The 17,774-nt window shown below is 33.0% G+C and overlaps 1 protein-coding gene across 1 annotated transcript; it reads left to right on the top strand.

Moving 5' to 3' along the window:
* The first annotated feature begins 11,728 nt into the window (after nt 1–11,728).
* Nucleotides 11,729–17,357, top strand: LOC122274545 (endo-1,3;1,4-beta-D-glucanase-like). The gene is made up of 7 exons (XM_043083577.1): nt 11,729–11,982; nt 12,499–12,520; nt 15,886–16,015; nt 16,236–16,326; nt 16,413–16,502; nt 16,586–16,686; nt 17,088–17,357. Exons 1-7 carry the CDS (start codon nt 11,835–11,837, stop codon nt 17,226–17,228), a joined length of 723 nt encoding a protein of 240 aa, XP_042939511.1. The 5' UTR covers nt 11,729–11,834; the 3' UTR covers nt 17,229–17,357.
* The last annotated feature ends 417 nt before the right edge of the window (nt 17,358–17,774 follow it).

Here is a 17,774-nt window from a genome sequence, read left to right as displayed (position 1 = left end):
GGTAGGTTTCTTGTTTCCATTTCAAGACACGAGACCATTTTCATTTGGCCATTGATGCAGACTAAACTCTCTCTCTCTCTCTCTCTCTCTCTCTCTCTCTCTCTCTCTCTCTCTCTCTCTCTCTCTCTCTCTCTCCTGCTTGATTTATATTTGCTTAGGGACAAGACAATGGACCTGAAAACAATGCCTCACAAAGTAATCACGCACCAGGAGTTGCTCCTACAAAGTAAGCAGTTGAAGGAATGGTAAATATCCTAATCACTCCTTTAAAAGTAAATAACTTACATTAGATCACTTTTAATATTTTTTTTTCTGATTTTTCCTTAACTCAATAATTTAGTATGTCAATATGCAGGTATCATATATATTCTATTGTATTTAAAGCAAAAGAAAGCTGATATGGTAATTTTACAGCGTTGATTTAACACAATTATTGGGATGGAAGAAGTTTTTGAGGTACAGATTATCCCAAAGATCACAGGAATTAACCATCATGCATCTAAAATGATGGGTCACCTACTATATATTATGACAGGCCATTTAACCCACATATGAATCACCAATCCATACCTTCCAATAGTTTGATCACTGACTAAAATAACTAGAAAAACCAATTTTCTTAACTGTTTTTTTTCTCCTTTTTTTAGTACAAAATGCTTTTATAGTGGTTAGGGTAGGTGGAGATGATGACAGGGGAAGCAATCCCCCACCAGAATTGATCTTTAACTCTAAGTGATGATGATGATGTATGCATATTGGCTTTAGGTATGGAAAAGCCTTTTTTCCATCGAGGGCAAGCACTATTTTAGTGCTATACATCAGTTGGTGCTTATCATTCATCCGAAAAAGAAACCTTTTTTGGGGCCCACTTTTATCCTCAAACACAACAGTTGGTAGCTTTGGTTGAACTCCCCCCTCCAAACATTGACAACTTCAAAATGGATATTCTTCCTCTTTGTATTGTGGATACGTGACGAATGGGTTGTGCAGTCAATTCAGATATGATTATATGCAGTATAGTAAATCATTATGAAACAAAAACTGGGATTATCTTCCTTCACCTGTCTACCAATACCATGTGGATGTTATTACATATTAGGGGGCAAAAAATGAGTTTGTGCATCAATGTCATTGCGTGGATTACTATCATGAATACCTGCAAAATGAGTTAGGTGAAATGATTCAGTCATCAGCATAACTGCACCACAAATGTAAAGATCAAGGTTGGTACGATCTGATATGGAGCTGGTGATGAGCCAGTTTTAGAAGGCATGTGGCTGACATTTTGTGAGAGAGATTACAAGATTGCCATATTTTGTAGGAATTTGCACTTCATCATTCTTATGTCTCCCTTACTTTATCATGTTTAGTATGATGAGAGAGAGAGAGAGAGAGAAGCATATCATCTTTGTATTTTGTATATACTTTGCATGGATTCAGGAATGCCTGTAAAAGAGGGGGCCTTCCCACCAAAAGCAAAACCAAAACGGCCAAGGAAAGCAATCATAATTGCGAATATGCAGTAAGGACAAAACCCAATTAAATGAAAAGCATAGTGCAACCACATTTTTTTTTTTGAATTATAGTGCATGTATTTATCAATAAAGAGGAACAAGTCTCCTCTGGGATAACTAATAAATAAAACAAAAGAATTTTGGAGGTAGGTATCAGTGTCTCACCCCCAAATACTTTCTGCAACCAAATTTAAATATTCTGTTATAGGCAATAGGCTATATGGTAATATTAATTGTTATAAATACTGCTATTCTAATGTCAAGTTTGGACAATGAAATCATCTCAATTCATCTTATCTAATTATTATAATTTTTTTAAATTTTAAAATAAAATATAATAAATAATTCAATCTTTTTAAATATCAAAATAAATATAATATTAAAAAATTAAATTCTAATAATATTTTCTTTAATATTCAATTTTTATCTCATCTTAATTTACGTGATATAATTTAATTTATAAAATAAATTTTAAGTTTTGAGTCTTATAAATTAAGTTTTCTCATTTATATGATAAAAATAATATAATCTACATGCCGACTTAAAAATTAAATATCTCAATTTTTATTTAATATAGTAGACATCCAAGGAATTGTAATCTATAAAAGCAGTTGGCTAATATTCTTTTTAGAGCTGCCATTAGGTGTCACCAGTATCCCTAATCCATTGAGGTATTGGTGAGTGTGTAAATATAATTATAGAGTATGTAAATATTACATAATTATTTTTAAAAAAATAAAATTTATTATTAAAAAATTAATTTTTTATATAAATATTATATTAATTTATTTTTTTAAAAGACAACACCATACTTGTATAATTATAATTATAAATATTATTTTTTTAATCATTTTAATGTAGGGGATGGGATACAGTACCCTTCTTCGTGACAAAACAGAGAACAGAAATAATCACTGCAGCGGCTCCTTTGGAAAATGAAATGACATGGCGTTCATAATAATATTACAATGTTGAGCCATCTTTATCCTTATGATCATTAAAGGTGCGTACTCACAGCCGCGAACCAGCAATTACGTTTAGGGGGTTAACTTTTTTACTTTGATATATTTATATAAAGAGTAATAATAAATATAAATATAAAGTTACGAGCGTTATGTATTTTTTTAAAAAAAATAAGATTTATTATAAAAAAATAATTTTTTCATGTGAGTTATAAATTTACCTTTTTTTTTTTTTTAAAGAGAGCGTGCGGACCTCGCACATCTTTGGACTATTAACATAATTTTTTTTATGTAAATTAAAAGGAGATTGAAAAATTATAAAAGCATAACTATATGTAAAAGTATATCTCGGCAACTTGCTACGTATATAGAAAAAAAATTATAAAAACACAACTTAATATATGCAGATTCTGACAATAAAGTTTCATAGAATAATATTCATCTATTGTTATTTTTGTAATAAAATATTTAAAATTTATTTTCTTCATATAAACTATTAATAGATCTTTTAAAATCTCATCTTTGATTCTAATATATAAGCTACTTTATCAAATCTCATGTAAAATTTAGATATTTTTATATCACATTGAAGTACATATAATGTTATAATTAAAAGTTTATATAATTTTTTTTTACTCAATAAAGTTTAGATGATAAAATTTTGTAGTTACTTTTCATATAGGTGATCGATCTTGAATAATTTTTTTTATATTTTTACTTTAAATTTCATATTAAGAAGCCTAACATTATATAACAAAAATTTTTTGAATCCATATATATTAATAAACTTATTATTTCTTCAAAACTTAATTTTAAGTTTAATTTTGAAGATGCTATACTCTTGAAAATAAATAATATATAAAAATTAAATAGAATTATGAGATTATAAAAAGAAAAAAAAAATTAGAGAGATATATTTTTAAGTATATTGAAATTTTAAAAAATTTTAGAGAGTATGTAAAAATTATAAATTTTTAGAGAGATTATTTTATATATTTATAGAATTATATATAAAATGTAGAAGATATTATGTTTTGAAAAATTTTTGGGGTGGCCCCCTCAAGACCAACGTGGGTCCGCCACTGGGTGGTAATCATGAAAATGAGGATAATTACAAGGAAGAAAACACACTCCCACAGGTGGAAAAAAGTCAAATATCTGTTAAAGCTAACAAGCCAACTTTTAATTTGCCTGATATCTTTGCTGTTTTATAAGAGGTTAGTGTATTAATTATTAAAGATTAAGCACTCGATGCCTTTGGAGAGGATGGTCTGAGACGCAAAGTCTACCATCACTATCTGATGTGACAAAAAAGGAAACTCCCTCTGCATTAAGATTCTCTACAGATCCACATATTATTTCAACCGTCTCTTAATTTCAAAAGCTGCTTGAAATAGATAATTGCAGAGATTCCCACTTTCGATCTGTTTCGTGTCATATCTTGATGCACATAGAAAATAGCAGCAAGCTAAGGAATCAAATAACAGAACAATGATGCGTGCTTGAATGCAGCACTTGATTGGTATACCCCGCATGCAAAAGTGACGCAAAAGGAAACCCAAAAAAAAAATGAAGTGCATGCTGCATGCAGTTGAAACTTGAGTTTCTTATAGCAGCATCATATATCCTTTGTAATCTTTAACCATGTATAGGCAATTAAAAGAATCAGAATTTCAACATGCAGTGCCCAATAAGACAGTGAAGGAACCCTCAAATGCGCGCGAACCAACGATGTAAGACTCGAAGATGGAGATTTTGCACCCTACGTGGTTAATTACACCTACGTGGTTAATTACACAACAACCAAAAATACAAGGAAGTTAGGATATAAGTTAAAAACTTTCGAGAGTTGCAGGAATCTGAAAATGAGCACAAAACGTTCACGATCTCGATACCCATATTGATTTTGATATCCTCGATAGCCCCTATAATATTTTTTTTTTAATTAACAGTAGGAGAATTCACGACAGAAAATGCCGAGTCCAAACAAAAGGATCATCATGATATGAATCAATTCAAAGAATATATAGATACTCGCATGACAACATTAAAAATTATGAAAACGACTACTAGCTGCAGATCACATGCATATACATCTGAAAAGACACCCTAGCTAATATATTACTTTAAGTCTAATAAACTCTAATAAAAATAAATAAATATTATTAAATTTTATAAAATTAAACTCATAACATAATTCGAACAATATTATCCCGAAGAATAGTAAAAAATTTCTGAATATTGCCCAGTTGGAACTAGCATGATACTCGAGCTAGCAAGCTAGGGAGGAGCAACAATATTGAGTTATGAGTAGAATTAGCTCAAACACAATTTTTTTTTTAGAATTATTATAGATATAAATAAATTATACAAAATAAATCTATAAACTAATATGATTTCATAAAATCTGTTAAATTTACTTTATAATAAAAATAACTTTACAATATGACATATCAATTATCACATCAAGATATATCGATTTATATGTTTACTTTTACGTATTTATTTTGTGGCTAAAGTAATTTATTTTTCCCATCTAAAAAGCTTTTAACATTGCATGACTTTTGAGATTCACCCATATATGCACCCTAGCCTTCTGATCTCAGATCAAGGTTGTCTTTCCACTGCTCAATTAAACAGAAAAGGAAAATTAAAGAAAGAAAAAAGAAAATGAAGCTCTAAGTACAAAACATCATATTCAATTGTGCCCAACTTGTACCAGAGTCCAAGAGCTTAACGACATTTGGGAAATGGATATATCGTCTCCAAGTCAAAATGTGAAGACCGGCCGGAAAGGAAAAAACACGTTCGGCCTGCATGTTACTTCGGCCAAACACGTACGGTCATGTCTGATTGGTCCTCCTCACATGCACTTTTCAAGAAGATTACAAATAAGCAAAATAATAAATATGCTTATATATATATATAGAAGTACCAACGACGAGCAAATAAAATCAAAATCATTGTACGTATGCGAATGTACAAGAGAATATGTAATTTTTATAAAGGAAATGATATTTGAAATTGGGAAGTGCACAATTGCGGTTAAATTTCTTAAAATAAAAATGAGTAAATATACTATTCACATAAAATTTTTTAATTTTTTTAATAATAAATCTCATTTTTTTAAAAAGAATTTTATGATACTTGTACAGTTTACGACTCTATCTGATATTACTCTTTTTATAATACAAGATATGGACAGATAAAAGTGTTAAAAGTTGTTGGCAGTAGAACTAGAAAGTGAGAAGATGGAATCATGATATGTTCATTGTTTTTTTTTTTTTTTTTCTTTTGGTTCCCCTTTAATTCGTTCAATTGGCTGATTTCTTCCTTCACATGACGTGTTTTTTTTTTTAAAAAGCAAAACATCGTTTTTACAGGTTTGGGGGCCTTGTATGAGATGGAGACCCACCACATACAAGTCCACTTGAGGATCGATTCGGCCATCCATCAAACTAGTCGATGTATCACCCGTGCATGGTGGCATGAAGGAATAGGTGGTCGGCCCACATCAAGTGGGTGGTGGGCTAGAAGAGGCCAACTCGTGTTGGGTCAGGTTGTGGACTATTTAGCTTTTTGTTTTTAATATTTTCTCTTTTCAAGCAACCCAATCCTTGACTTGGTTGAAGGTATAATATTAGACACGTGAATCACCTCAAAGGAACCGATCAATTAAAAATAATAATAATAATAATAATAATAATAATAATAATAATAAAATGATAAAGACTAATGGTATGTATAGTCTTTAAAATTTAAAAATGTAAGTGTCATATAATTATTTAAAAATAATAATATTTATTATTAAAAAAATAATATTTACAATCATAAAATTTGCAAGTGTTATACACTTTTTTTTTAAAAAATGAGAAAATATAAAATGTTTTATAAAAAATTAATTTTTAATGATAAATTTCACTTAAAAAAAATACATAACGTTTGTGCAATTTATAAATATATATAGTATTACTTATTAATAAAATTAATTTTTTATATAAATTTTATATTTATTTATTTTTTAAAGAAATTTCACGATACTTCGACGAATTCAAATATATAAATAATTGTAAAATCGAGGTACGAACAGTCTCAACTTATAATGTCGTTCAATTACTGTTAGCATTTTTTTTCCTCCTAATGGCGGCAATTTGGGTCTTCTACAGCCACGGTTCTATTCTCCCACTTTCGATTCCCGCTTGACATGGAATGTTACTGTAGCTTTTTTTTTTTCAAATATCATTTACTTCCCTCCAGTGTAAAAAGAAAAATTCTATATGCAGTCACTTTTGTGCACTCCTTTGTACACTCCAGTGATATGATTGGTTGTGTATTAAAAAAAAATTAATTCAGCCAATCATATTAGTGGAGTGCGCAGAGAATATGCAAAAGTGACTGTATATAGCATTACTCGTGTAAAAAATACCCCACATTTCAGATCTTTCAAAACCCCTGACAGATTCCCTCCCCTCCATCAAACTTCATTTTTGACCATCCAACTTCAGCATCTAGTCCGCATAGCACAAGAGACCCATTTCTGGCTCTCCCCCATCCTACCTCCAATCAGAGATATTTCTTGATTTCTTTCCCCATTTCCACACGGTAGATTTTTTTATTTCTTTTCCTCTTCCTCAAACTACATATATAATACCATCTAACTAAAAGGCTCAGTAAAGAAGAAAAAGTAGAGATAGTTTAGTTTCATTGTAAATGAAAAAGAAAAAGTAGATAGTTTAGTTCTTTTTTTTATTGGTAGAGTTAAGGATATTTTTATTTGGGTTATTTTTGTGCTGTTGATCACTTGAGGTTTGGGTTGCAGACAATGGGTTTGAGAAAGAAGAAGAAAAATCAATAAGAGAAGAGAAGAAGATTGAATTCAAATTTTGTGTAACAGGTTTGGGTTACAGACGTTAGATTTGAAAGAGGAGAAGAAAAATCAATAAGATGAGAGAATAGGATTAGATTCCAATTTTGTATTTTTATTATTTAAAAATCAAACCACGGAGGCATTCCATATCAAGTCAAGTGGGAGGGAGGAGCGGGAGGAAAGAGTGGTGTGATTAGCATTTCTCTCTTAATAAACCCCATCCATTAAAATGGGACCTTTGACTTTTCTCCAACTTTATTCTGGCGTAAGCACTTACATTGTTAGTATTTTATTTCATCTCCCGCTCCACTTCTTTGTGACTTCTCTCTCTTTGTGGCTCGTCGTCAACGCTCACAGATTCTCTGATTCAGTTGCATTTTGTAAGATGTCGAGCTATCAATCTTTTGAGAACCCACTGAGCGTTAGCTCAAGCTCAGGAGCAAGGACCATCAAAGAGCTTGGAGGCCTTCAAGCCTATCTCATTGGCCCTCTCCACTCTAGTTTCGCCATTCTTCTCATTTCTGATGCTTTTACTATTGATTTCTACTACTCTTGTTCTTCATCTTTAGACTCATAAAATTCGTAATACCTTACTTACCGGATATGTCAAAGTTTGATGAGCTATATCACCTCATCATAGTTGAATAAAAATACGGACAGGGCTTAATAATTTGTAGAGAGCAAAAAAACCCAATTTGATTATATGCAGTGTTGGTGAAATTACACAATAATATAATAAAAATTACAATAAAGTTAAAATTGAAATGAAGTTAATTTAGACTGAAGTCCGGAAATCTCACTTTCTTTAAAAAGATTCAAACCCTCTGCTATATACAAAGTCTTAAATCAACCAGTATAATAGAATTCTTTTTAACTTGACTTCTTCAAAATACAACAATCTAATTGATCGTCGTATAACCCGAACTAACTTTGCACAAATAGTTAAACTCAAAATTCCACCAAAAGAATACATTTTCTTTTATCTAAAAGTACTCTAAAATATATATACTCACTAGCATATAAACACCTTTCTTTTTTCTCCCATACCGAATGACCAAACAAACATATATATATATATATTCTTATATATAAAAGCGTCAATCTTCGAATAAACAGTAATTTTTGTTACAACATTTATGCCTTATTTTATCCTTACGTACATTTTTAAAACCTTTTTCATCCCTCAAATCCTCAATCCAAATTTTATTCGAGAAGATAAATCTATCACCGCTTAATGCTTAGTCAGTTACAGCTGTCAAAATCTGAATAAATCCAAATTTTATTTTAGAAGATAATCTAAAACCGCTTGGTATAATATTGATTTCACTTTCTTCATTTTCTACTTTTTCATATCCGGTAAAATCTACTCCTCTCTCCCGTTTTAACCTTTACCAAATCCTTTGTTTGCTTCTGATTTCTAGGTCAACGGAAAGAGGTATGTTCATTGTTCTGGATTCAATATTTCTAACTTATTATTCAAATCATTTATTTGTATGCAATAGTTAATTATTACAAATATGAACCCAGACGTGTAAGAAATAAATAAAATGGAAGCATATATACATGAAGCAAATGAAAAAAATGAAGCCACTGTATGTCGAAAGCAACAGAAATAATTTCTACATAATTGAAATGTAAAACCTTAGATTTATAAAATCTAAAAAAAAAAAAAAATCATTCGTGCGAGTAAAATAAACACAAAGAAAAAATCTACACAATCTCCCAACACTCCAATATTTTACTTTTTTTTAATTTTTTAATTTTTTTTAATATTTTTTTTTGAATTTATTCTTTTTAAATTAATTTAATTATTTTATTTATTATTTATATATTAAATATTTGATAAAAAATAAAATAATAAAAATTTAAAAAAATATAGAATATTGGGGTGTTGAAAGGTTGTGTATCAAAACCCACAAACGGTGAAAGGCAGAGATCTTAGTGCATGTGGAAAGCAAAAACACGAGAAGAGGAGAAAAAGGTGAGGAAATGAGAGAGCCGGCGAGTGAAGGAGACAGAGAGAGGGACCGGGGCAAAGGGGGGAGAAGGATCTGGAAGGGGGCAAAGTGGGAAACTGAGTGGAAGGAGTATAATACCGGTGTAGGATTAGGTTTTGGATGAAAACGGCGCAGTTTTTGCGTTTGGGGATAGGGTAGTTTAGGCTGTGCTGTGCTGAAAACGGTGCCATTTTGGTTTTTTTCTTGGGCTGATGGATGGATCATGGATGGGCTGGGCTAGCTGGTTCGGGTTAGGTTAATTGGGCCAAATTTGTTTTTTTTTCTTTCCTCTATGATCTTAAAGTGGAAAAAAAACACATTATTACATGTTTGTGTCCCTAATTGCTAACAGATAATTTATTTAACTTTTTCCACTTAATATATGAATGGTGCATATGATTATATTAAAATTTAAAAATAAGAAAAAAATTTAAAAATTTGCATTATTGTAGAATTTTATTTATAGTGAGGTGGGTTTGATTGAATTTTTTTTATAACTACTAACACGTAATTTATTGAACTTCTTTTTTTCACTGTTTTGTTCGCTCTAATTTATACTATAATAATTTTTGCAAAGTTAATATCAATGTTTGGAAATTTTGAAAATTTATAATTGGAATTTGAGTGTAAAATTATATAGTTAGAAATTGGACCTTGTGTCTAATCTTTTGGGTACAAGTTCAGTTCTTATGTTTGTTATTTGATTACTTAGATTGTAAGCAGTTTATCTAAAAAACTTTATTATATTCCTTGTTTAGTTTGAACATAAATTTTGTGTTCTTTTTAAATAAGAAAATTTGTAAATAATTTCATATTTGCCTACCGAAATGTTCCCTCCTTTACGTAAAATTCTTAGAGTATAGAAAAGAGAGCGGCCCCACTCTCACACTCACATAGGTGAAATTTGTTAAGAGTGCTCCTGTAATTCTTACACTCTACTCATAAGAGCTTAAAATTTTCATTAATAGTTTATCAAAAAACTCATCTTTCACAATATTACAGGATGAATGCACTCACATCATAGGAATAGGAAATAAAACCATCATATGATTTGTTCTTTCTATTGAATTCAGTTCTCAGGATCTTTGATTCCCACGTTGGGTATTCTCTTACATGGCTCATGAATTTATGGATTTTAATCACATTCTCTTTGATGTATTTCAGATCATTTCTTTTATCAAGACCTTGGTTGGTGGATTTGCAAGATTATCACAATACTTAACATAATATATATTAATAACACTATTAATTAAATAAAATCTCACAATACTGTATTTTTTTAAAAGATTTGGATTTACTGTTATAATAACGGTATTATATTCTATCAATTATAGCAGTACTAAAGAATTAACGGTAATAAAAAATAAATAGTATTAAAAAATTACCAACATGTAGGATGTCATTTTTGAAGGGTATGAAGCACCAAATTTAAGGTACGGTGATTTCTGTCTTCCCTGATGAAATATTGTCACTTTAGATTGATAAAGTGTTTAAAATGAATACTTAATTGCGAACTCGTCTTCATTCAGAAAATTAGCCATTATAGCGTAATAGATAGAGACAGCTACTTTTTTTCCGGGAAAATGAAGATTACAAATGGTTGGATCAAGGTGGACCAATCACACCTACTATCATTCCGAGAGACTGATTCTGGGAGGCAGCTGGAAGTGGGAATACTTGTGAAGACAAAGATATATCTCTACATCTGAAAATACGGACATGCATACAAGTTTCTGCTATATATGTAGTAAATACATTAATTTTTGCAGGATGGATTGCAGTTTTAATATATATGAATGAAACTTCGCACACTCTAGTACCTGTAGACATACGCCATTCATATACCAATCATATATTCTCAGGATGGATTGCACGATGTAATTTATGCTATAAGAAATCATGCGCTGTCTCACTCTGAAGGAAACTTGCGGACAAAGTCGCAGCACGCAGGTTCATATAATAATTTTTTTTTTTTTTTTTCACTTCAAAAAAAAATATAATAAATTTTTTAAAATTTAAAAAATATATAATTTTATTAATAGTCACTTCTTTAATCATTAAGTAAAATAAAAAATTAAAAAAATATTAAATACAAAATGAGTAGTAAATAGATAGTAAAATAGTAGTAATCCTATTATTTTTCTAATAAATAAAACGCTGTCTCACTGTAACGTAAGCATTGACGTTATTTATATTAAAAAAATCTCATATTATTTTATTTTATTATTATAATAATATAATATATATAATAAATTTTTATAAATAAATAATTTTTATTTAAAATATAATAAATAATTTAATTTTTTTAAATTTTAATTTAATTTTTTTAATTTTAAAATAATAATAAATTCAATTTTATCTTCTACGTAAAACTATCCGGTCTGATCTTCCGATCATAACCGGGTCGTTCGCTCCACTTCTTCGGTTCTTTTGTCTCTCTTGCTCGTCCGCTGCACTCAAAGTCTCTCTGATAGACTGAGATTCATTTTGTAAGATGTCGAGCTCTCAGTGCTTTGAGAACCCACCGACCCTTAGCCCAACCTCTGGAGCAGGGACCGTCCAAGACCTTGGAGGCCTTAATACCTATCTCACTGGCCCTCCCCACTCTAAGCTCGCCATTCTTCTCATTTCCGATGTCTTTGGTACCGATTTCTCCTCTTTTGCTTCATTTCTAATTTCCCTTCTTCTTCTTTATACTCATGGAAGTTTCACTACCTTATTGGAACTGTCAAATTTTGTTGGAGTTTGCTTTTTTTATGATAATTAACCATTTCACGACTTGAGTATATGCGTTCTTCCATATTCCAGTAGTTTAAGCACAGCAAAATGAGTGTGTTAATAATATAATACAAATAATTAATTCTTCTTCGCCGAATCAGCTTAAGCTTTTGGAATATGCAGTGATTACGCATGTTATTAAAGGTTTTGAGTTTGAAGCTGACCCTATTTTATTACATTTAATTAAATATTCTACTCATTGAGAGGAAGTCTGACCACACTTTCATACGAGTGTTAAGAATATAATATAAATTATTAAATCTATCACATCTAATCAGGTTAAGCTTTTGAAATATGTGGGGATTTCATAGTGTGGAATCCGAAATATATTTTTTTTAAATAGAACATATTGATTATATTTAGTATGTCATGTTTTGCAGGTTATGAAGCACCGAATTTAAGGTATGGCAATTTCTCTCTCTGTCTTCCTGGATTAAATTTTATACTTCAACTTGATAAATTGTTCAAAATGAATACTTCAATGTGAAACACGTTCCCATCGGAAAATTAGCCATTATAGAGTAATAGATAGCGCTAGCTACTTTCTACTGGGCAAATGAAGATTACAAATGGTTGGATCAAGTTGGATCATGCCTACAATCAATATGAGAGATTGATTCGGAGGGAGGAAGCTGGAATGCTACTGGAGACAAAGATAGATATTTTTTTTTGATGAATAAACAAAGATAGATATTTAAAGGCAGATAATAGTAATATACATTCATTTTAGGATTTTAGTACTGGTAGCAGATTGAAACTACCCCTTAGTTGAGGGAATATGGAATTTGAACTTATAAAGTGGCAGGCCTGTTCACCCGAGCCGAGAGTCACTATTCCGACCCGACCCGAAAACACCACCGTCCGATAAAAGGGAATTCCGAACTGATTAGATTACCGATTAACCGAACTGAAAAATTTCAAAAATTAACCGATTAACTGGAGAAAACTCAGAAATAGAAGAAGAAGAAGGCAAGACGACGAGGTGAAAAAAAAAAAAAAAAACTCAGAAATAGAAGAAGAAGAAGGAGAAGAAGGCAAGACAACGAATAGAAAAACCCATCCATCTTGGCCTCGCATTTTGATCCCTCTGTTACTCTCTCACTTCACACTGCTCCCATCTCATAAGGACATGCACAGAGAGATGCTCGTACCAATTACCAAACCCCTAGCCTATGATTATCAATAGTCACCCACCCACAACTATGTGCACCTTAGAAAAGCGCGGCGACCTCTTCTTCCTAACACTCACCGGCGACGGCAAGCAACGGCAAGCACTGCTTCAGCCCGACAGTCATCAACTCCCTCATCTCGATTCTCTCCCATGTCAAATCCCAAGCCGTTCGCGGCGACCTCTTCTTCCTAACACTCACCGGCGACGGCAAGCAACAGCAAGCACCACTTCAGCCCGACAATCATCGACTCCCTCATCTCGGTTCTCTCCCAAGTCAAATCCCAAGCCGTTCGCGGCTCCGCTCTGATCACCACCGCCCACGGCAAGTTCTTCTCCAATGGGTTTGACCTATCCTGGGCCCAAGCCTCCGGATCCTCCTCTGACGCCCGCGAGCGGCTCCACGACTACGTCTTCATGCGGCACGACAGAGGCGTGCTGTACATGCCCAAGGTCGACCTTTTTGCAGAAATAAAACATAAAGAAAAATCAAGGTCCCTTGTATCCAGAAACAAAAAGAAGAATCAAGACTTGTATCTAAAAACGGGTATCGGGTAATTCTCGATTAAATTGAAAACAGGTACGGTTATTTCTACTTCCGAATAATATTGAAACGGTTCGGGCATTTTTGATTGGGTTGGGTCAGTTAAATCGACCGGGTCGACAGACCAGTTTATTTGTACACCCCTATAAAGAGGTCCATAGCCTACTATTTGAGAATTTCTGTGTAACTCTCATCTCAAAATGCTAATCAAGTGGTGTGGGCTAAAAGAATCCTCTTTCTAAAGTGAATTGCCAAGTGTATCAGTAGGGGTGTGGGTTGCCCCCTTTCCGCACCCCTACCCCTGCATGGGAGGAGGGTGGGGTTTCTCTCCATGGAATTCCCCCCCCCCTCCTCCCAGGCTCCATCACCCACCCACCCACGGGCCACAGTTGCACAAATCCACAATCACTTGCAAAGAAATAATTGAAGAGAGAGAGAGAGAGAGAGAGAGAGAGAAGAGAGAGAGAGAGAGAGAGAGAGAGAGAGATGGCGTTGCGGACCGCGGTGAGGTTGAGAGCAGAGACTAAGAGGAGTAGAGCAAAATTTTGGGAGAGAGAGAGAGAGAGAATCACTTGGGGAGAGGGGCTAGGGTTAAATTAAACCCCCCCTCCCCCAAGTGATGTTTTTTTTTTCTTTTAAAAAAAAGTAATTTCGTTACGGGTGATAAAATTATTATTAGCTATTTATATATATATGTATATATATATTTTATACATATATATATATATATATGTTTTGGATTGAGCTTAGGGGTGCGAGGTGTGGTCCGTAGCCCCGCCCACCCCCCTTCCCTGTCCTTGTTTCCCCTGCAGGGCAGGGGCGGCGCATGATCGGGCAGGGTTGCCCGTCCCTGGAAGGAGTTCTGCACCCCTAGTGTATGCATTTTTGTCGAAATTGTTCAAGTAATCCTAGTTGGACATGGAGCTATGTTTTATTACTTCTATATATATTGCATTCAAGTTTCTACATAAATTCCAATGGTCTTCAATGAGGATTTCCATTTGAAATAAACAGAGCAGATAATTGTGAGAACCTTCAATACTAAATAAGCAAAGAGAAATGATATTTGTAGTCGTGATTGTGCAAGCGGCGTGCAGTCGCTTTGAAAAAAATGAATTAATATGGGATCCACATGAAAAAAAAAGAACTAACTTTTTAATCGTGGACCCCACTCTTTTTCAAAGCGATTACGCGGCGTTTGCAATTCCACGACTGTATGTAGCATTGCTCGCAAAGCAAATTAGGACACAAATGAAGAGAAAAAGAAGATAGATTTATAAGGACCAGCTAGCTTGGTTGGAATTTTTCTTGGTTGTTATAGTGATCGACCTTGGCTCCTCCAGGATTTGGGGTTTTAGGGAAATCACCTTTAATATGTAGTGACATCAAACATGTTATGCCCTTTTCATTTTGACATCATTGTTAATGGATATTAGAAAATGAACTCTTTTTTATGGGTAAAAGTAAAATTTTATTGAAACATCATGAAAGGTGTTGCCCAAGTACACGGGAAGTATACACAATAAGATTAGAAAATGAACTTATAATAGGCAATATCAAGTTCAAGCATGTACGTTAACATTATGGGGTTCTCTTGAATGTATTGGCTGAAGAAAGGGTTCTAGTTCACTCCTCTTGTCCTGGAGGAAAATCTTGACTTTCTGTCAAGTTTGACTTTTCTTCTCTGGATTGCAGTCATTCACGTCTTAATAATATCTTATATATATATATATATATACACGTCTTAATAATATCTTCACAATAAATTATCTACTCAAGCCAAATGATATCAAATCCTCATAGATTATTTTTTGCATGCTATAACTTATCAAAACCTTTTTACATGCTATCAATTATCGTAAATTATCTATTACTAAGCAATTGAATTGAACTTAGCCACCATATACTGTGTCTTAGAGCAATTTGTGTTCTGCATCACTTTCTTATTCATCATCCAAAAATCCAAGTTGTAGAAAATAATCAATACTCATGCATTCAATTGAAAGTTACTCCAATTATATGATATTAATATTATGCGTTGGTCTCACTGTGAAGGAAACTTGCGGACAAAGTTGCAGCAGCAGGATTTTTGGTGGCAGTTCCTGATTTTTTCTTCGGTGACCCCATTATTAAGCGTGATGACCCTCAGTTTGATAAAGAATCATGGTCAAAAGCTCACAACACAGTTAGTTTCTTGCTTCTCAGTTCCAATCTTTGAGGTAGCATAGAAAATTCGTGGAAGAATAAAATAAGACAGCCAGGGCGCATATAAGTTTGCCTTTGATGTCCAAATTGACAGACTATTACACATTTATACATGTTTTGTTTGGGACCTAAGTTAAGATAGAACGCTTCTTTGTCTTCCTGATGACTTTGAGCTTAATTTCAAGACATTTATATTCTAGGATAAAGGATATGAAGATGCCAAAGCCATTATTGCAGCTCTGAAGAGTAAAGGTGCTTCTGCCATAGGGGCTGCGGGTTTTTGCTGGGGAGGTAAATGATTACTTCCAGTTTGACTTTGACGAAGAACTTAACGCTGGGATTCTTTGAAACGAGGAGTTTTCCTGCATATATTGCAGGGAAGGTAGCAGTAAAATTAGCCAGTTCTACCGACATCAAGGCTGCAGTTCTGTTGCATCCCAGTCGGGTCACAGAAGATGACATCAATGGTAGGGCTCCCGCTATTCAATCTCATGCATAATTTCTGTTTCCCACGGCATGTTGTCTCAGACGCGAAGGTTCACTTGTTCAGATGTGAAGGTTCCTATTGCTATATTGGGAGCTGAAACGGACCATGCTTCCCCACTGGAACAAATGAAACAGTTTGGGGAGAAGTTGTCTGTAAAATCTGAGGTAAGCCACAACAAAAATCCATTCCTTGATTCTCTCCTTGTGATTCTTAATTTCTGTAACTTCAAATATTCATGTTTAGTTCAAATTGATTGCATTTGCCAGTTACTCGTGTATGAATTCTAGCACTTTAACGAAGTCCGGTTATAATTTCTGGCCACATTTGTAAAAGATGCTACTAATTTCTTCCCACGACAAAAAATTAAGTAATTTTCAGTTTGCTTTATTGTCAAAACTAACAACAAATGAGTTGCATATTATTAACATCCTGACACTTGGGGAAGATACCGTTTCTTTCTTTCTTCTCACGACAAAAAATAGAGTAATTTTCAGTTTCTGCTTCACATGTTCAAACTAACAAATCGTTTCCATTTGATTAACTTCCCATTATTTTTATCATCCAGTTCGATAACTTTGTAAAAATATTCCCTGGTGTGGCTCATGGATGGACAGTGAGGTACAAAGATGAGGATGAGGGGGCTGTCAGGAGTGCTGAAGAGGCCCATTTGGACATGCTAAATTGGCTTAACAAGTATGTTATGTGAAAATTATTTGCATACAGAAGACAACTCTGAGATTAGGAGCGCTTTTGTAAGGCAATGTGATTGGAAGACTGTAAGCAAACTCAAAGTAGTGTTTACGTAATGCAGAAATTAGCATCCTTGTTGAATAAATTTTGGTTGATTACTACATAATCACGGCCGAATATTTTGATTATTACTTAATATGCTAATTGAAATTGTCTGAATTAAATAAACCAATCCTGAAATTGAAATGCATAGAAAGTACTACTACAATATAGCCTTAACACCGTCGATCAAACTCTTCCAGTTCCTTCTAGCTGCACTGCTTGATGACCACAAAGCCATTGGTAGAGGGGATCAGTGTTGCGGTTTTAATTTGAGTCGTTTCAAAAGTGTACAGTTAATTTTACTCTCTAGGTTACCAAAACAGAATCTTGACTGTTGGGAAGTGTAGAGTACGGGTGTAAAAAAAAAAATCAGCAAACTGAACCAGACTGAAGTGGTGGGTTTGGTTTGGTCCAGTATCGGTTTTATTTTTAAAATCGGTCAAAATCAGTCGGATTCGGA

Source organism: Carya illinoinensis, chromosome 1 (assembly GCF_018687715.1).
Source record: "Carya illinoinensis cultivar Pawnee chromosome 1, C.illinoinensisPawnee_v1, whole genome shotgun sequence".
Classification (NCBI taxonomy): Eukaryota; Viridiplantae; Streptophyta; class Magnoliopsida; order Fagales; family Juglandaceae; genus Carya; species Carya illinoinensis.
The sequence above is the reverse complement of the archived record's forward strand: the minus strand, read 5'-3'. Positions and strand labels throughout refer to the sequence as shown.